Source organism: Lemur catta, chromosome 14 (genome assembly GCF_020740605.2).
Source record: "Lemur catta isolate mLemCat1 chromosome 14, mLemCat1.pri, whole genome shotgun sequence".
Taxonomy (NCBI): domain Eukaryota; kingdom Metazoa; phylum Chordata; class Mammalia; order Primates; family Lemuridae; genus Lemur; species Lemur catta.
This window is the reverse complement of record NC_059141.1, coordinates 11,746,959-11,767,014: the sequence shown is the minus strand read 5'-3', so window position 1 is coordinate 11,767,014 and position 20,056 is coordinate 11,746,959. Positions and strand designations below refer to the sequence as shown.

Below are 20,056 nucleotides of genomic sequence, written 5' to 3'. Positions count from 1 at the left end.
GCTAGCTTCTATTAAGATGACTTTTGTCTTTAAACATATAATCTCTAAAATCCTAAAATATCTTTTAGCCAATTCAAATAAGGATTTTGTAAATGACATTTTTTTTCCTGATTATGGAAGCAACACCTATTGGCTGTGGGAAATTGGAAAAAGCACAAATAAGAAAATAAAAATGACCATCAGGCCAACACCCAAATGACCATTGCTAGCATTATAGGTTAGCAATCCCCCTTGGTTTAACAAAAAACAGGATTAGTGTGTGTGTGTGTGTGTGTGTGTGTGTGTGTGTGTGACAGAGAGAGAGAGAGAGAGAGAGAGAGAGAGAGAGAGAGAGAGAGAGAGAGATGCACAGAGGTTTGCTACTATTATACAGTTTTTAGGACCTGCCTTTTTCGCATACTGTTTCCTAATATTTTTTCACAAAAGCATTCTTCCATCACATTATTTTTTAATAATGAGATTTACTGTAATCTCAAATCCTGTAGGGAGGGGGTCATTGTTTGGTTTTGTATGACAATCACCTTAACATACATCCCTGGTTGCTTCTCTGGACGAGGGTTCTTAACCAATTCTGTGCTAGGAACCCTCTGGCTATCTGGTGAAACTGGCAGACCTCTTCTCAAAATGTTTTCAAACATATAAAGTAAAATGCATTATCAAAATATTATAAACATTTTGATATATATTAAATCATTATCAAAATATTATAAAGAACAAATTTATAAAATAACCATTTGTGTTTTCTTTTTTTTTTTTTTTTTGAGACAGAGTGTCGCTCTGTTGCCCAGGCTAGAGTGAGTGCCGTGGCATCAGCCTAGCTCACAGCAACCTCAAACTCCTGGGCTCAAGCGATCCTCCTGCCTCAGCCTCCCGAGTAGCTGGGACTACAGGCATGTGCCACCATGCCGGGCTAATATTTTCTATCTATATTTTTAGTTGTCCAGATAATTTTTTTATTTCTATTTTTAGTAGGGACGGGGTCTCGCTCAGGCTGGTCTCGAACTCCTGACCTCCAGTGATCCACCCGCCTCGGCCTCCCAGAGGGCTAGGATTACAGGCGTGAGCCACCACACCCGGCCCCATTTGTGTTTCTTTATTCATATATTGAATAATGTTAGAGAGTAGAAATAGTAGCCCTAATAACTACTATGATTATAAAGTCGTGATGAGCTTTAACATTGTGTCAAGCTGTGTGAGACAACTGTCATATGATATGAAAAGATCTGTGATGAGTATCGGGCTAAGTGACAGGTACTGCTGTAGTCTGTTGCTTACATTCATAAATGAAGGAAATACTAAATTCCACTTGGAGGTTAGTGAAAACAAAGATGTAACTTTTTTCTCATCAAAGTTCTCCCACTTCCTGATTTCTACCCATGGAACTTGGGAGTCCAGGGAGCCCAGGCAAAATTCTTGCCTTGGGAAAAACTCCCAGGGGGGAGCTTGCTGAATCTTTCGGCTGGGCACATTTCTGAGCTTTCTGATGCCAACAGCCTTGCCGTCCCAGGAACTGCTTTTGATTTCTTCTGTGAGCTGATGGCTGCCCAGGGAGGTCAGAGTGCCTGTCAGTGGTAAGACGATGTTACCCAGCGTCGTGGGTTCAACTGTGTCCCTCAAAAGAGATACATTAAAGTTCTAGTCCCCAGTACCTCAGAATGTGACATATTTGGAAACAGGGCTATTCAGGTGTAATTAGCTAAGACGAGGTGACTGGAGCAGGGTGGCTCCTAATCCAATGCCATGCACAGTTGACTTTGTAAGAAGATGGCCACGTGAAGGCACAGAGACTCACGGAGATTAGAGCTATGCAGCAAGAAATGCCGAAGTTGCCGCAAACCATCACAAGCTAAGAGGGGGCAAGGAAGGATTCCCCTACGGGCTTCCGAGAGGCATGGCCCTGCTAACACCCAATTTTGGACTTCCGGTCTCCACAACTGTGAAATGATAAATTTCTATTGTCTTAAGCCACCCCGTTTGTGGTACTCTATTAAGGCAGCCCTAGCAAACTAATGCAGCTGGTGTCTGCCAGCCGGACCCTCCTGCAGACTGGGATTCGGAAAAATCAGGACTGGGGAGGGCATGGCATCTGTGCCAGTGTTGGGGACGTGCCACAAAAGGACCCAGGAGGACGACCTAGTTAGAAGGCTGAACTAGGTCTTCAATGAAGAGCTTGGTCAGGAACAGATGCCCCCCAACCCCCTGGCTCAAGGTCAATATAACCTAGAAAAAAACCTGCTCAAAAACCTTTAGCATTCTGGGAAGTATCTTCTGTAGACCACATGATAATAAAAGGTCTTTTCATTAATGACATGCTATTGCCAATGGCTTAGGATACAGGCAGCAGTTAAATAATTCTTGTTATTAAAGTTCCTTATTGCCCATTGGGGTGTGAGTAAGGGACTGATTTGGATGCAAGAATGGCAGGTTTTTGAACCTCCCCTTAAGGTTCACCTCTCCTTGGGAGATTCTAGGTTTCTAGCCTCTGCATGCTTTGCTGAGCACAGTGGCTCTAGATAAATCTTCCCGTAACCTGACAAATTTGGCCTCTGAGCACAGCCACGCATTATCAGAGCTCTGGGGTCCTCTCCCAGGGGTCTTTCAAGACCAGGGCAGCTTCCATCTGAAAGACAAACCAGCCACTTAAGTTGTACGCAAGTGGCCCAGCTAAGCAGAGAGGCCATCACAAACATTTCATCCCCTTTTAAAAAAACAGTACAAAGGAAAGAAAGAGTCCTTCCTTACCTGGAACAGAGAAATCTGGATATTTCGGCAGCAGCCCTTTGTGCTGCAAAACTCTTGGAGAAGGAGCAGAAGGTTGTGTGGAGCTAACTCCGTATATTCTAAAATAAGAACAGAAGTCATAAAGTTACCCCTTTTATGGAGAATAAATATAAGAATTCATATAATATAGGCAGGTCCTGTGTGAACATGGCTGTTTATTTTTAATCCTCACAATTTATCCTAAAGGTAAAGATCATCATCCCCATTTTGCAGAATAGAAAACTGAGACCACAAGAGCCATCCTATGCAGCGCCCTGCTGTCCCCTGCCTTCTCACCCACTCAGTGCCCTTGGGCATCAGGCTGCTGCCAGGTCGGGGAGCCCTGTTGGTGTTTACTCCCAACCCTCCCTGCAAACCCACAGAGACCCCAAGCAGGGCTGCTGGGCAATGCTGAGCACAGGTGGGGAGCGGAGGGCGGCTGCCTATGGGGAAGGCCCTGCAACTGCAACTCGGGCACTTTATCTACAACAAATCAGACACAGAAACAGTCCTTGTCCTGGGATGGGCACATCTGGTAAAGCCCTGGCCAGGTCTGCTTTTCTCCCTTGAGCTTGTGCCCGGGGTTAGGACCCAAGCCAGACTTACTCCTCATATGGTTTCAGACGTGCCCTCTTGGCCCGCTCCATGAGGTCCAGGAAGTCCTTGTAGCAGTTTTTGGCCATGACAGTGTACCTCGTGGCACAACCAAGTTCCGTGACCCTGGCTCTCGGCAGGTAGCCCGCCCAGCCAGGGATCGGGGGCTCGTGGAGAGGTTTCTTTATGTATTTGCATTCTGTAAAAAGACACCATGCTTCCTGAAGACCTTGGAAAGCCACACAGTGGGTAGAGCTCTTGAATTAGATGGCGCCTCAACACTTAACCCAGGGTGAGCCCTCGGCCTATGGACCTACTAAGGGCAGCCACCACTCATTGGCTGATTCTCCATGCCAGGCACCTTGGTAGGCGCTTTACAGGTAGTATCTCATTTAATTCTCTCACAAACTCTAAAAGGTTGGAACCGTTATTACCTCTACTGTATGAAGGAGGAGGCTGAGACCTTGAAGAGGTCACATAGCCAGGAAGTGGCAGGGCCAGTATTCAAACCTGGCTCTGTCTGATCCTCAGGTCCTTGGTCTTAAACAGATCCTGCTTCTTTCCCAGGTTAATGAAAAAGCTTCAGACATGCCTCTGCGAGTCACAGAGTCAGAGTCTGTGGCAGTTTACGTGAGGGAAGAAATCAAGAGATGCACCCAGGTTTGGAGAAAGCACATCAGACTCAGCACAGGAACCCGCCTCCCAGTCCTGGCTCTGACTCTGGCTGGGTGACCTGGGGCAAGTTTCACTGCCCCAAATGCCACCTCCACTTGTGTAAGAGCCTAATTAGGCCACTGAGTCCCACACCTTCAGAGCTGGAAAGGACCTAGGAAGCACCTAGTCCATCCTTCCCTGCCATAGATGAAGAAACCGGAGCCCAGAGAGGGAAAGCAAGCTGCTCTAGATCCACAGCAGTAGTCACAGGGCTGGGCTATACCCGGACTCTTCAGCAAACATCCTTACTATTGCTTGGAGTAACACTTGGAAAATCTTAAGGCACAGCAAACATGTTAATTATCATGCATTCTTGAAAAGCCCCCAAACAATTATAATTATACTAATAACAATAAAGGCAATCAATCCATCACTTTTCCTACAAGCCTTTAGACCTTAAAAATGATATAGGTCAAATCATTGTTGTGATTATTATCATTATATGATCACATCATCAGTATGACACCCCTTCCCACCCAGCTAGCACCTGGAAGAACTGGATTCAAACCCAGGTCTGACTTCAGAGTCCACACTCAGACCTCAGCCAAGTGACACTACCTCTCAAAGCCTCACTCCCCCATCTCGAAGACGGGAGTAACAGTCTTGACCTCATAGGGTTGTTGTGAGTGGTTACTGAAATGATGGTGCCTGGCACAGAGAAAGCCACCAAATTATGGTAACTATTTATTACTGATGCCTGAAAACTAATTGTGACTTGCCTAGGGTCCCTTAGTTCTCAGATCAGCACCCTTCCTCCCTGACCAGGACTATGCCCCTTTCCCCGGGAAATGTGTCTTTCTCATTTTAAGAAATGGAGCCTTTCCATTTCACGCTGCCTCCTGGGGATTTGGAACTGTGCTGGATTCTGAGGGCTCTGTGGCAGCTCAGCTGGCCTGGGAGGATCTGCACTTGGGGCCAGAGGCGAGGGAAGAGAGTTTCAGGCAGCTGGTACCCAGGAGCATGGGGTGGTACTGCCGGTAGTACTGGTGCAGCGCCCGCAGGACCGTCTCCTCGGAGTTGACGGGCTTCAGTTTCGGGGCGTTGGCCACGGAGCAGCGAAATTCCTCCAGCTGGTCTTTATAGCGCTGGGTGTTCTCCTGGAAGGTTTTCAGACAGTGGCCCATGTCATCCTCATTGGCGGTTCCCTGGCAGCTAAGGAACGGCACAAAGCCTGCAAGAGCCGATGGAATCACAGCCTTCAGCAAGGCAGCCGGCAAGGAATTTAGAGCCTGCCTAAACTGCCCAGAATTTCAGCCCACCCCTTGGCACCTCTTCCTCAGCCAGCAGCACTGCCATTTCTCCAAAGGCCATTAATACAAGCAGTGTTGTTGTTTCCACTGTGGCTGGGCCCTCCCAGGGCCACAAAAAATGACCTTGGAGCTGTGGAGAGAAGGCCCATTTCAATAAAGGCGATGACAGTAATATTCTTTGATGGCAAAGCCCCTGACGTCAGCCTGAACGGCAAACGGGGAAAGCATTTAATGGGACAAAATGATAGTCTGAGGAGTAATTGAAATTATTCATCTTTTTAGAGAGAAAGCTTATTTTCTCCGACACTTCCCAAATGCAATTTGGGATCTTTCTTGCTGGACCATCGGGAAATTGCAGGCTTATTAAAAGCAGAGACCTATTACACAAAAAGGTAAATTCATTATCTGCAAGACCCACCCCTAGAACAATTTGTCACCATTTCCCACAAAATAACATATAATCATTACAATTAGTGTGGGTAAAACACAGCTATTTATTTAAACTGGATGCTGAATCCTAAGTACTATAATATTGTCACAATAAAACCATTTTTTGGAAGAACAAATGAGCAAAACTGGTTAAGAACTTGGTTTTAAGCTGCAAAACAAATAAATAAGTGTCTCTCATTATTGAAGCCCAACATTTTTGACTTTGCCCCTAGGAAAACAAAACCTGGCTTCAAAGTTGAAAAAAGCAACCCCCACCCCCTGTGCCGTACAATAAGCTACCTCTGGAAGAATCTGATTACTAGACTGATCTTGACAGCGCTGGAAGTCCTCCATGTACCAGCAAGTCTCCCCTAATGTCATGGGGAGGCCACAGAATCCCAGGGTCCCTGCCATAGTGGTTTCCCTGCCATCAGGGCCTGCTTTGATCTGCACAGATTTTATCTCAGTGTATATATGCATGCGCACGTAGGAATTGGGAATACAAGTGTCTTGCCAAGGACTAAGACATTTAAAATAGGTTATGTATGCTGACTCCTTTAATGCTCACAACAATCTTTTGATATCCCATGTAGTGGTTGAACTGTATCCCCCCAAATAGAGATCTCCAAATCCTAACCCCTGATACCTGTGAATGTGCTCTTATCTAGAAATGGGGTCTTTGCAGATGTAATTAAGTAAAGGATCTAAAAATGAGATCGTCCTGGATTTAGGGTGGGTCCTAAATCCAATGACTGGTGTCCTTATAAGGGAAGGAAGAGGTGGATTGGAGCCACAGAGCCACAGGGGAAAAGGTATGTGAAGATGGAGACGGCAACTGGAGAGATGCTGCCACAAGCCAAGGAACACTGGGGCCTCCAGAAACTGGAAGAGGCAAAGGTAGGATCCTCCCCTAGAGCTTTCAAAGAGCATCTTCCTGCAGACACCTTGATTTCAGCCTTCCAGCCTCCAGAACATTTCTGTTGTTTTTAAACCACCCAGTTTGTGGTAACTTATTACAGCAGTCCTAGAAACTAACACATCCATTTTATGGAATTTTTACTTACTATAGAGAGGTAAGTCACTTATAGTAGCACAGGTGATGGTCGAGCAGATTTGAACCTCAGTTTGTCTGAATCCAAAGCCTGTTCTCTTAACCAGCCAGTAGCAACAGGGTGAGGCTGGGCAGCCTTGGCATATTCCCCAAGCACCACCCCTCCTGAGAACAGCTGTGTGGGACAGCAAAGGGCCTAAGAGGACCTCTGAGTTTGTCACCCACAGGGATGTGACTTAGTAAGTTCTCGGTTGCCCAGAAGCCTAAGGAGAAACAGTCTCTAGGTAGGGCAATGAGTTTGCCAAGGACCGAGGGGTTTCCTGGATGCAGGACTTTCAGTGCTAAAGCCAAGACAGTACCTGGCAAACCAGGGCAGTGGGCCACCCTCCCTTTAGGGGACACAAAAAGGAATGGAAGCGTAAGAATGACCTTTTTGGGAGACTTGAGAAAGCCCAACTTGGGAAGAAGGACAGGGTCCCCCTCATTCATGTATCTGTCCTCATCACACTGTGTCTATCCTGGTCCAAATTCATTCAACAGACATTAAGTGCTTCCTGAATACTAGGCCACGTCCTGGGAGATCTGGCCTAAGTTCTACCTCTCTATTTATAGAACCTGACTATCAGCCATCTTCAGCAATGGAGTGCTCTCAGTGTGTGTCTTAAAAGCTAGAGCTGCCAAGAGCAATGGCTCATGCCTATAATCTCCACACTTTTGGAGGCCAAGGCAGGAGGATTGCTTGAGGCCAGGAATTCGAGACCAGCCTAGGAAACACAGCAAGACCCTGTCTCTACAAAAAAAATTTAAAAATCAGTGGGCTATGGTAGTACATGCCTATAGTCCCAGCTACTCCAGAGGCTGAGGCAGCGGGAATCAAGATCTTGAGTCCACGAGTTCAAGGATGCAGTGAGCTAGGATTGTGCCACTGCGCTTTAGCCTAGGCGACAGAGCAAGAACCTGTGTCTTAAAAAAAAAAAAAAAAAGAAAGCAAAAAAAGCTAGAGCACCTATACTGTCCCAGTAGGCCAGATAGTGAGCCAAGGCAGGAACAGAGACCAAGACCAGGGTTCTCCTGCCAAGCATGGCTACACATACCATCCATACTTACCACTGTAGCCTGGTGTGATTGGAAGATTTCTCATGAAGGTTTTGGAAGATTCCATGGTTTCTCTCTCTGTTAATGAAGGGAAGGAAGAATGAAATGTTCTCATCAAAAGTCCCTGCCTCAAGAACTTACTGGGTGTGTGTGCAAGCCCTTGGGAGTGGAAGAGTGAGTTGCCAGGGGTTGGGACAGAGAGGCAGCACCACCATCTTACCAAAAGCCAGTGGATGTACTGGCTTCAGTTATGAACCAACGACCTGGTACTCCCAGTGTCTACCTTCCCATGGAGGCCTCCTCCTCTCCACACAACCTTCCATCCATCCATCCATCCATCAATCATGAATTATACACACACTATGGCCATGGAATGTAACACAGGTTGGCAATATAAAGATGTGCAAGGCCCGGGAGCCCCCATGTAAGGACAATAAGTCTTGGGGGAGGGGAGAGACAAGGCACTCACACCTCCAGAGCCCTTTCTTTACCCAGGTAATTTTTGCCAGTCCCCACTCTCACCCCTGGAATATCTGGCAATGTCTAGAGACATTTTAGGTTGTCACATCTGGGGAATGGGATGCCACTGGTATCTAGTGGCCAGGATGCTAATAAACACATAGGAAGGCCCCGCACAACAAAGAATTAGAGTAAGTTATGGCTTGAAGGGGTCAGGAAGTCCCAAAAGGCTAACACAGAGTCCAAGATGAGTGAGAAGAGGGTGGTGGGGGGGTCCACTGAAGCATGAGTTTATGTGGATGCTGTTTCTGGAACAAGACCCCTTCCCTCTTTGGGCATCGCTGGTAGTCCCTGCAAATGAGCCATGGCCTTGCCACGTCCGACCCTGCCAAGCCAGTTCATCTCTTTAAAGTGATGCCCCGGAGGCCAGGGGAAGGAAATTCAGGGTGGAGGGAGGGCCACAGTCATGGGTTATCCAGCAGTGATGGGAATTGTTAAGACAGTTCGGCCCCCACCAGGCTGACAGCAGTGAGGACTGCACCACGTCGAGGCCCCTGATCTCACGTGTCTGGTTCCTGAGAGGAGACGCTGGTCCTGCAGTCACAGACCTGGCTCTGAATCCACATCCAACAACACAGACCACCTGCTTCCCAAGAATTGTTCTGAAAGCTTTACACGTATGTGTTAACTTATTTAATCCTCTCAACAGCCCCATAAATGCTATTATTATACCCATTTCCAGAAGAGAATTAAAAAAGGTAACAGATACTTATAGAACACTGGCTATACCCACATGGCTGAAGCAGAACGGTTCTTGTTTAATCCCCACAGCTTCCCTAAGAGTTAGTTTCTACTGGAGTCCCCATTTTATAGATGAGGGAAAATAAGGCCGGGGGGGTTTTAGAGTGAAAGGGGATACGAACAGATGACCTCTAAACCCTGCCTGGAGGAGGTGTCCCGAGGGAGGAACCGGGAGGGGGCCAGAAAGCCAGGACAGGACCCCTTCCGGCTCCCTGGCGCTCACCTGGGTGGGCCTGGATCGTGCCTGGTGGGGCCTCCTGCCCACCCCAGCCTCTGTCCCAGCGCCCCCCACCCTCCAGCCAGGCCTTTGTGTGCTCACCGGGCGGGGGGGTGGGGAGCGAGGACGGCCTCACCCTGTCCCTTCCCCACTTCCCCTGCCCCCCACTGGGAACGGGGAGGCCGTGGGTGAACACGGTGAATTTGGGCACTTCCCCCAGCTCAGCCCGGCCCCCCCCCAACAAATAATTTGGCTTCAAAGCTGTCCCCCGTGCGGTGTCCCCACAGCGGGGCACAGGGGCCGGCGCCACCGCTCTGGGCCCAAGCGGCCATCTCGCCCGCGTAGACACGGCGGCGTCGGGCCGGCTGCGGCCTGGGGGTCGGGCGCGGGGAGCCGCGGTTGGGAACAGGCCTCCGCCCTTGTCGGGGCGAAACGGAGACGTCCGAGAGGCAGCCCGGGGAAGGGGTGAGGCCCTATGGTGGCGTCCGGACCTGGCACCCCGGCCCCTCCTTCAGTCTCCCATTAGGAGAGGCCGGATTTTCAGGGGGCCGGGGCAGGGCCCCCAAACGAAGGGCTGCCTGGGGAAGGCGAGTCTTACTCCTTTCTAACCGTCCTTAAACCAGATGGAGAACTCAGGTCTGGCTTCGCAGACAGGGGCCAGCGCTCCCTTTGCAGAGGAGGAAACGGAAGCCGGCTGCCCGGCGGCACAACGTCCCAGCACACGTGTGTTTGCTGCCCGGCCCAGCCTCCCTGCCTCTTCTCTCCTAGCAACTGGGCTTCTGATGAAGACCGGTGGACCCAACCGTCATTTAGACCCCTCTTAAGAGCCCTCGGACTCCACTTCAGACCTCCTTGTAGAGCCAACTCTGGGGAGTGACCCAGGTGTGAGTCCTGGAATTAACGCAAGTGTCATGTGCCTGCTGGGATGCCCAGGGGCACATGCTGGTCCCAGGCCTCCTGCATGTTTTTAATGACTTTCATTAGGGGCCGGTGGAGTTGTCAGTGGCCACCCCGCTTATCTTACTTCTCTCTGGCTGGACCACTTTCTTCTAGCTTGGAGGGGAAAGGGGCTCTGTGGCCACTAATGGAGCCTTGGTTCCCAGCACACAGAGGGGCTAGTCTTGTTGCAATGACTGTTAATAAAACTTAAAACACTTGGTAAAGGACCTGAAAATCAATCTCCACCTGAGATGGGGTGGAAGGGGAGGTCAGTTAATTACCTGTCCATAATTCCATTTACAAACCCAGAATGGGGGAAAAAAAATCTGGGCCACATGAGATCCAGAGTTTTGCTTTATTTGACATCCGTGAAGACAGTTTGCAGATACAATCCTGTCAAGTTGTGAACTGCTGCAAAGTTCTGTGAAATTTGAATTTATCTTGTGGTGAACAAGACCCCAATAGCTAGTATTTTAGAATTCAAGCAGATGAGAGGTGTGACATTATGGCCAACAACTTTTATACTAGTCACCCATTTCCCAGCGTACATATGCAGCTTAATCACAGCTATTACATCTCTACTACGTGAAATTCGATCTTCGACTAATAATGCATTTTGACTCCTGTATATATTGGTGCATGCGATTCTTTGCTACCCTGGCAATTAACCAGACCTGGTCTCTAAAAGCTAAACTTGGTCTAAATAACATTCTAAAGGTAGGGCAGCCTTTGTAATCTGGACTGATCTCAGCTATCACTTTGCAAAAACATTTGTGTGGCTCCTTTTTTCCCCTATCCTGTCTGTAACTTGTCTGTCATTCAGCATTTATTAATGCCTGCTGTGTACAGAAAAGGTAGTTACAAAGGAAATCCTTGACAGTCTGCTTCCAAGAAATATGAATATCAGATAATATGCCCAGGGGCAATTGAGTAGTGGGTCAAAACAGGCCTTCGAGAAACTTCCTAAGATTAGAAAATGTGTCCAAGTGTACTTATCCAGTGCTTTCATTCTAGAATACTTCAGCGGGGGGCGGGGGTGGGGGGAGCGAGGGATGGATTTGGGGGTTGGTTTCGTTTAAGGAGTTTGACTACTAGGGCTGCATATGTGGCCAGAAGAAAGTCCAGTAAGATTATCACCCTCCCCATCTATTTGCAAACACTGCAGATTCCTATCAGCTCATTTAAGAGAATAGTAGACAAGGAGACATCCTTAATTCAAGCTGGGAAAGGCTTTATGTTAGCAAAAAAAGCAGGGTGGGGTGGGGTGGGGTGGGGTGGGGTGGGGAGGGGCTCAACTATATTACTCACACTTACACTTAACCCAGGAGAAAAGCTGGGTCTATGTACCACTTGGTTCCTTTCCGGCATACTGAAAACATCACACACAGTGAGCCACATTTTGCCTTCAGAGCAACTGCTTTGCCCCAGAAGAGAGGTTGACAACACCTCCAGACTCAGAGCTTTCTAAAGTGGTTCTGCACAGTCACATTGCTTACAGAACCAGAATGTTTAGCTCTCAAAGTCTGTACAAGAGAATTGATAAAATATGCTCTTTTAAATATAATCTGTGAATCTTTGGGAAGGATGTGCGTGTAGAAAGGTCTGATGAGGCTGTTGACCCAGGTGGTCTGCGTTCAGAGTGTTCTGACCTAGGCACCTCTGTCTATTGCTCAGTCTTGCAAACATAGTCCATAGCTTGGTATCGGCACAAATGGATGATTAGTGAGCACAATTAAAAAATGAAACTGTGGAAAATTAGGGACAGCAATTAAAGAGCATTTCCTTTTTTAAAAACAAGAAAAGCACATTGTAGAAATAAAGATTCTGTACAACATTCTAATATATACATAAAATTATATTACTCATAACAACATTGAAAAGTCTCATTTGTAGAATATGGCTGGCAACACCAAAGACAGACCCATAACATTTAGCTTTTGAAGCAGCGCAGGTAGCAGGAGAATATACCTTTGTGCCTGGATAACAAAATCCTGCAACCAAATTATGTGACTAGCGTTCTCTAGTTCTGTGGTTTGCTCGTGTTTTACATTCTAGTAAGGAATTCTGCAGCAGGCGATGTAAAAAGATGTTAAAATGAAATTGAAAAAGCTATTTAAAATCTGCATATCTGCCATGATAAGGGGTTTGTGAATCCAACTTGCATTCGAAGTTCATTCGCTCATTCTCTATTCATTCATTATGCATGCCTCCAGTGATTTAAAATCGGAACGAGTTCCAGCAGGTGGAAAACACAGCTTTGAACAGGTCAGATGGGCTGTGAGTCAGATTCTTGATTCTTTTTCCTCAATTGGCTCCAGAATGTTGGAGAAAACTGGCTTTGTGCAGTGGGGAAGGAGAGAAGGCAGACCAGACCCTCTGGTTGGTTCCTCAGTCAGCCCCAGGGTTCCTTTCTCGAAATCTCTTTCCTCTCTAGGCCCCTCCTATGAGGGTTAAAAGGGCCATCTCTACGCCTCAACCCCACTGACCAAGGGGCAAGGTGCAGGATCACCTTCATGTGTAAATCGTCTTCCTAAGGGAACCTAAGGGGAAGATCACAGGGTGCTGTAGTCTGTGGTTCAGCTTCAGCAGAACCTGAAGTTAGCATTTGCCAGATTTCAGTTGAACCTGGTCCCCTCACCAAGGGTGACTGCAGGATCCAGGAACCTGTTTTTAACAAGCACCCAGGCAATTCTGATGCAGGTGAGCACAGAGCTGCTTTGGAAAAAAAAATGGCTTAATCCATCAAGTACAGATCTACACGTTATTTTTAGATAGACTTTAAAAACTGAAGATATTAATGACACATTTCATAGAACAGATGGCTCTGCTCATATTTCACCAAGTATTCCTTTCAAAATGTGGGAATAAATGGCCAAAACTCTTAGGGGGATGAAGGTGAGTGGGGAGGAGGGGGTTAATTTAAAAGCTAGATGCTTTTCAAGGTGGGGGCTGTCCTGGCCTTCTGTGAACAAGGCATATGGCAACCTCATTTTCTCACACAGAATTTCTACTAAGATTAACTAGAATTACTTATGAACTCAGAAATCAGGACTTGGCATTCTGGGAATTATATCACAGCATATAATTTGGGATCTGTCAGTAACTCTTTAACATCCATTTCCATCAGAGCAACTTTTCACTTGCTGAAAAGGTGAGGTATCAGCTCTCCTACTCACGAGAATCAGAGTGGATTAGCCAAGGCTACAGTTGTTCTCCCCAGAACTTCCCTGTTATTTAAATGATACGAGAACCTAAAACAGTGCCCGGTGTAGGCAGTCTTCTACCACCAGCTAAAAACATTCCAAGCTCCCAGTGAATCACCACTTTCAATCACATAATGATGAAAAGAAATTAACTGCAGATGGGTGGCATTTTATACTGACTGCCATCCAAAAAAATTTAAAAGTCTCAGAAGAAGATCTCCTCCTGGCTCAAAGATCTCATTTTAAATCTAGAAAGATAGCAAGAGGGCATCGTAAATCCTACTTAACAGAGATCGATTCCGAGCAAACTCAACCACTGCTGCAGAAATGTACTGATTCCCTTGTCGGTGGCTGTTTCACCACACTTGTACCTATGAAAACTAGCTGCTCTTCTAGGATCCTTTAGTTTCCTATGTCCAAACTTTATTCCTAATTTCTGGCAGTTTTTATGATTCCACCGTGCCCTCAAAAATCCCTAATTGTTTCTAGCCTTGATTGTTCTCATCTTCCCTGCTGAAATTCAGGTGGGCAGTGGCAAGGGTCAAGGTCAGGGAAAGAACAGTCAAGGTTGAGGTCAGCAGATGCAGGTAAGTCGATTCGAGGGGGCAGGCGGCAGGGAGGAGTGGTTAGTAATTTAAGAAGTCGATCCCGACTTTGACACTCTTGGAGGTGGCTATATCAACGGCTGTGGCCTTGATCTCAGTGTCCCCAAACTGCATAAGGGTCTGGATCTCCCTCCGGGCGGGCACTGCCACACCACTGGTCCCAGTGAGATCCAGGCGGAGCGTGCCACACTTCTTCACCCCGGGGTCGGTGATGAAGCTGACGTTGTCTTGCTCAGAGCTGTAGATGTTGATGACAATGACCAGCTGTGAGGGCTTGGCTGGGGTATAGCTACGTTTGACCAGCTCACCCAGGGCCACCGACTGGTCGGCAGAGATGAACTTGTCGAAGACATCGGTGCACCAGCGAGTGCCGTCTTTCACCAGCAGCTTCTCGGGCGGGTGCTTGCCCTCCACATAGCGGTTCAGCACGCCCACCCCATAGGTGAGTGGGGACCGGCGCACCTTGATGACGGCGGGGTCCAGGCCGAAGAGGACAGCACCCTTGAGGATGGTGAGGCCCACATCCTGGGGGACGATGATCCGGCACTTGTCCCCGAAGGCGGCCTGCACCGCCTGCTGCAGGAGGGCTGCCTCGGCAAAGCCACCCACGAGGAAGAGGAATTTGACAGCGGACACCTCAGGCTTCTGAAACAGGTCCCCTGAAAGGGCAGGGGAAAGGAGAACATCCTGTCACCAAGAGTCAGCAAGCAAGGGGGAACAGGACTGCCTGAGTCTGTGGGGGATGGACAAAACCATTTGGGCCAACAAGGAGGGCAGGCTTAGTCTGAGCTTCTTAAACAGAATTTTTATAGAGCTGATCTTTTAAAGAAAGGGAGTTTGCACACCAATATGTTCAGGAATAAAAGCCAGAGCTGCTACTAAGCAGAAACCCATCTGAACAGATAAATGGTAGTAATTTTAAATAGAATTTGTTATGCATAAATGAATATTCCTAAAGCTCTCCAAACATGTGGTTCTGTTAAGTAAGTCAAGGCAGGCTGTTATAAATAGAATTCTTGGATTTTCATAAATATCCCATCTGATTTGGTAGGTGAGGGGTGGAAAGTGGATGGGGGGGGTGGGGTTTGGATACTGGAAAAGGTCCCTGGTGAGTCTGCTATGTGTCCCTGGGAGAGTGCCACCGACCGAGCAGGATAAAGGCATTGCCCTCTTGCACACTTCCCTTTGGTTCACACACAGTTCCTTCTCCTCTAGCAGGGTAAGGATTCCCAGTTTGTCCTGATAAAGCAAGGAATGTGCCTTTCCTAGGGCCCGTAACTTTCAGGTAATATTGCTTTAGAGCTTCCAGCTCTCTGACTTTTGAGGGCAAACTGAAGGCCCAGGTGAGACAGACTCTCAGTGGCTTTGCAGTACCTGAGGAGAGGGACCCAGAACCTGTGCCCAGCAGCCTCCCTCGTACGTGCTCGAGCCCTGCCCAGTCCTGGGCCTGGGTCCCCTGCCAGCCTGGCTTCACATGCACTAGCTGGAGATGCAGGAAAAGTCAGTCTGGTCCTCAGCAAAGGGGCCAAGCCCTGGCAGATACTTACGGAGATGCTCAATGATGCTGTCGATGGTCGGCTTAAACAGGGCATTCATGGCATCTGGACTCATCCTCAGCATCCCCTGAGAGGACCACTTCACAAAATCCACACTGTGGGAGCGTGGCAGAGAGGAACAGGCAGTGAGTATCTACACGATACCCAGACTTTTCTGCAGAGCCAGGAGCCCTGGCAGGATATCTGTCACATCTCAGGGGCATAAAAGGATTGAAAGTCAAAGGCACCCTTGGGAACCCCCTAAACTGCCAGGGCCTGAAACCTGAGGAACTTAAAACCTAAGTGTAACCTCCTCTGTGTATCTTAGTATTTGGCTGTGACTGACTTCCCCTGAAATAGGGGAGGCCAAAGCCTAGTGCAAAAGACCAGGCGACAAAGGGCTCTCTCTCTTACGGAGCACCATGTTGCAAGTCCAACAATATTTGGATTCGAGCATGTTAAAGGCTCACACGACATGTTCCTTATACTGCTATGTAAAGCTACAAACATGTGTGCTCAAATGCATGTCCTCAGCCCTCCAGGCACTTGTCACAAGACAGGGATAAGCCTAATTCCTACTGGATGGTCCTCATGGTATCTCTGTCAAAGGGGCAGCATGTCCAGAAGTGTGGTGTGGAGCAGAAAGAGCCCTGGACAGGAAGCCAGGATTGTGGGGTGCCGGGATTGTGGGGCTCCAGTCTGGTCACCACCACTGAGGAGCTATGGGACCTTAGGCAGGTTGGCCTCCTTTTTCTCTGAGCCCCGTCTTCATATCTGGAAGTCAAGGATAACAGCACTTGCCTTACCTCCCTCACAGGGGTTGTTGTGAAGATCAAGTTAAATACCATGTCTGTGAAAACACTTTGGAAACTTTCTGGCACTCAACGAATGCCAGGGACTGTTTCTTATCCAAACCCACAGTGTGTAGCCCACCTGTTCTAAAGTTCAAAAGGGCAAAGCAAACGGTGTCTCTGTCCCTGACACAAAGCACACACCAGCTGCTTCCCAGCAATGCATTCTAGATGCTGCCAGGTCTCCCAGACCAGGAATTCTTTCCACAGCGTTGGCCAAAGGACAACATGGTGCGGAGTGGAGTGACCCCATGGCTGGCTGCGGCCAGTTTCCTTAGTAGGAGGGTTGACTGGCCCCAGAACTGTGCAGGTGCCCTCTGTGGGGGACCAATGGGGCAGAGAGAACATAAGGCCAAAGGCCAACTCCAGGTCTGGGGTAGGGAATGTACAAGATGAGCCAGGAGTGTCTTCTTGTATCAGAAGGCAAAGACACTGTCAAAGACCATTAGTGTCATGTCAGAGGGACTCAGAACCAACCCGAAGAAGCTCCTACTATCCAAGAAGGGATAATTTGAGTGTCAATAAGAATATAATTTGGTTTAAGTTACACCAAATATGCTTAAATCCATGAATTCTTAATGACACGCCCTTCGTGCCCTTGCAAAAGAAAAAAAAAAAAACCATTAGCCACTTTGGAGAATGTTGGGAAATAACTTTTTGTTTTTTTAACTTATAAATGGAGAGGAAAAAACAACCATTTTTCCTGTCTTTCTATATGAACCTCACTTCAGGGCAACCAAACCACGGAGGAGAAAAGTTTCTCTCTAGCGAAGTAGTCTAGCTGAAATAAATGAACGATAGACTAAGATGATAACCATGTGGCCACCCTAATGAATCTAATGAATTCATGGACCTAGGCAATGATATCAATGACTACTAACATCACAAAAGGAGAGAGAAGCAGACTTTATATGTCCCCTGATGTGCCTCAATAGGAAAGACCATGAAGTAGATTTGCCAAAAATTCAAACTTGCATCTGATTAAACCTGAAAGTTAACCTGCCAATTTGAAAAAAAAAAACAAAAACAAAACAACAACCAGGGGATAAAATGTGTTACGTAACACACTGCAGGCATGCAGTGAGCAAAACCCAGACTGTAGGAAACTCTGTAGGACAAACCACCAGCTTGAGCATCTAATAACTTATAAAGGAAAAACGCAGGAGAGGAACCTGCACATTAGTGGGACCCGAGAGGCATGCCATTTAGTTGCTATGTACAGCCCTCATTTGGATGCCGACTCAAACTGGAAAAAAATACATATGAGACAACTGGAAAAATGGTGATGTTAATTGGATACTTGATGATACTGAAGAATTGATTTTTAAGTATGATAATGGTATTATGGTTATGATTTTAAATTTAAGGTTATTAGAACAAGGTGTAATAATTACGGAAAGTTAATAGATATGTAAGTATGTTTGTCTATAGTAATCATTTCACTATGGATATGTATCAAACAAACTTTTAAGGTTATTAGAAACCTATGATTTTTATCTATTATTTTAAAATTCAGCTTCAAAACATCTTCCAGATATGTTTATTTTGCAAGAAGCTAGAAAATAAACTCTTGCCTGCAGCCAAGGGACCTAGCAGGAAACCTTCTAGCAGGAAACTTAGACTCCCATGGGATTCATTCCACAATTAGTTACAGAGCACCTACTATATACCAGGTTCCCTTCTAGACATTGGGCATGCAGAAGTGGCCAAAACTTAACTTCCCTGCTTTCATAAATCTTATATTATTAGTGACTGCTAACTAACACATGGATATTTCTTGCCAGGTCCCAGGCATTGTGCTAAGCACCTAATATATATGAATTCATTTCATCCTCACAACAATCCTCTGAGGTAAGTGGAATTATTATCCCCATTTTTCAGATTAAAAAAACTATGGAATAGAGAAGTTGAGCCCCTTGCCCAAGGTCACACAGTGAGTGTAGGATTGGAACCCAGAGTCCACACCCCCTTCCTCTCTCCCACCAACACAATCCACCCGAGATTGCCCTGAGCCAAAGGTAAACCCAACTCACTTGCTTTTCCTGAGGGCGTGCTCCACGCTGTGCCCACGGAACTTCTTGTAATAGTCAATGAAGGAGAAGGGCAGGGTGATGTTCAGGGGGTTAGTTCGGTCTGGGGCAGCTGCTCTTTTGCGAGACTCGAACGCAATCATTAAGTCAACCCAGGCTGCAGGCCGTTTGATTTTGAATTGTTCGATAAAATCCTCTCCAAATATTTTACACAGAAGTTTTTCAAATTCATAATCTACTCCTAAGGATCCATAGGGTCCACCTGAGTGGAGAACAAAATGGGAGCCCGCGATGTTAAAAAGCATTCGAAGCTGAATCCAACCTCCGAGAAACAGGCCTACCTGTGTCCATCTCTGAAGCACAGAGTGACGCAGACTTGGACCCACCTAGCAAGCAGACTACAGCTCTCAGTTTTTACTTACACTTCAGAACCCTTAGGTTCTTGTCATTCCACATGGATAAACTTTTTCGTACAGAAATCTCTCTTCAACCATCCGTTGTAAATCAATTACATTTTAAATAAAATCAACATTTTTATCTAATGAGGGGCATCGTGGTATTCCCACCCAAGAAATCCAGGGGCAGGGTCTGGAACATCAGCGGGCCTCATCTAGCCCCTGTGTGATCCACTACTTATCCCCCTCCCCAAAGAGAAAGAGCACGTTCTTTGGTTTGGCTGTCTTGATGCAAGACAAGGTATCCTGAGACCTCCCTAGAAAGCTGACCCTAGCACTAAGCCATAGGCAACGTCCAATTACAGTCGCATCCTTCTAGAACTTTCAGGAAGCAGGCTCACTTTATGCCAAAACCCAAGTTGTGGAGGTTTGTGTTGTAAAGAACATCTAATTGCATTTTGCTTTCCAATTTCAAACAGGCGTTGGTATCCTCTCCCGCCTACGATCCCACATGCTAGTGGCCTTGAGAATGGAACTTTGAGAGATATTCCAAACAAGTAAAGCAGAACTGCCAGGAAATGGCTCAGGTATGAGGAAATTAGCCAATGGCTCACCTGTTGCTTTATACAGTTCCTTAAGGTGTCCCTCCGGTAACCGTATCTGATGGACTGTCAGGTCTACGGTGCCACCGCCACTGTCCACAACCACATACTTGTCACCTGGCACAAAAACAGCCATCTTTTATACAGACTGCTTGTCAACCCCATCTGAAACAAGCTGGTAGGTGATGATTAGGTATGCCCAGCTGAGTGACTAGTACAATGGTTTTGCAGCACTGGGAGTTATTCATGACTAAAGAGAATGCAGTCATCTCTGCCCAGGAGGGCGGGTTAGGCATGGATGAGGGAGAACCCAGATGAGGGAATCTTTAGGAGTCACACAGTGCTGCATACCCGGCACATACTCGTGGGCAACTTCCTGCCATGTGAACAGCACCCTGAAATTACCTGCTGTTTAACACAAGACTCACTCTGGAACTGGTGAGTTCCAAGTCCTACCTTTCTTCTGAAGAGTCTATATATGGTTTTACAACATGCAAAATTATAGCTCCCCAAAGCGCTCTCCCTG

General features: G+C 47.1%; 2 protein-coding genes across 3 annotated transcripts in view; both read right to left on the bottom strand.

Annotated features, from left to right (window-relative positions):
- Positions 1 to 2,416: 2,416 nt before the first annotated feature.
- On the bottom strand, positions 2,417 to 10,032 carry C14H10orf82 (chromosome 14 C10orf82 homolog). Its single transcript, XM_045568074.1, has 6 exons — positions 9,969 to 10,032; positions 7,906 to 7,971; positions 5,021 to 5,239; positions 3,367 to 3,553; positions 2,743 to 2,840; positions 2,417 to 2,620 (listed from the first exon to the last, which is right to left on the bottom strand). Exons 2-6 carry the CDS (start codon positions 7,958 to 7,960, stop codon positions 2,448 to 2,450), a joined length of 732 nt encoding a protein of 243 aa, XP_045424030.1. The 5' UTR covers positions 7,961 to 7,971; positions 9,969 to 10,032; the 3' UTR covers positions 2,417 to 2,447.
- A 1,554-nt stretch (positions 10,033 to 11,586) lies between these two features.
- Positions 11,587 to 20,056, bottom strand: part of HSPA12A (heat shock protein family A (Hsp70) member 12A) — a 61,032-nt gene continuing 52,562 nt past the window's right edge. For both annotated transcript variants that reach the window (XM_045569057.1, XM_045569058.1), the window contains exons 9-12: positions 19,543 to 19,647; positions 18,537 to 18,795; positions 15,665 to 15,768; positions 11,587 to 14,776 (exon numbers count right to left, since the gene is read on the bottom strand). In XM_045569057.1, the coding sequence (XP_045425013.1) occupies positions 14,139 to 14,776; positions 15,665 to 15,768; positions 18,537 to 18,795; positions 19,543 to 19,647 (1,106 nt within the window). In that variant the 3' untranslated portion in view covers positions 11,587 to 14,138. The remainder of the gene's footprint in view (positions 14,777 to 15,664; positions 15,769 to 18,536; positions 18,796 to 19,542; positions 19,648 to 20,056) is intronic.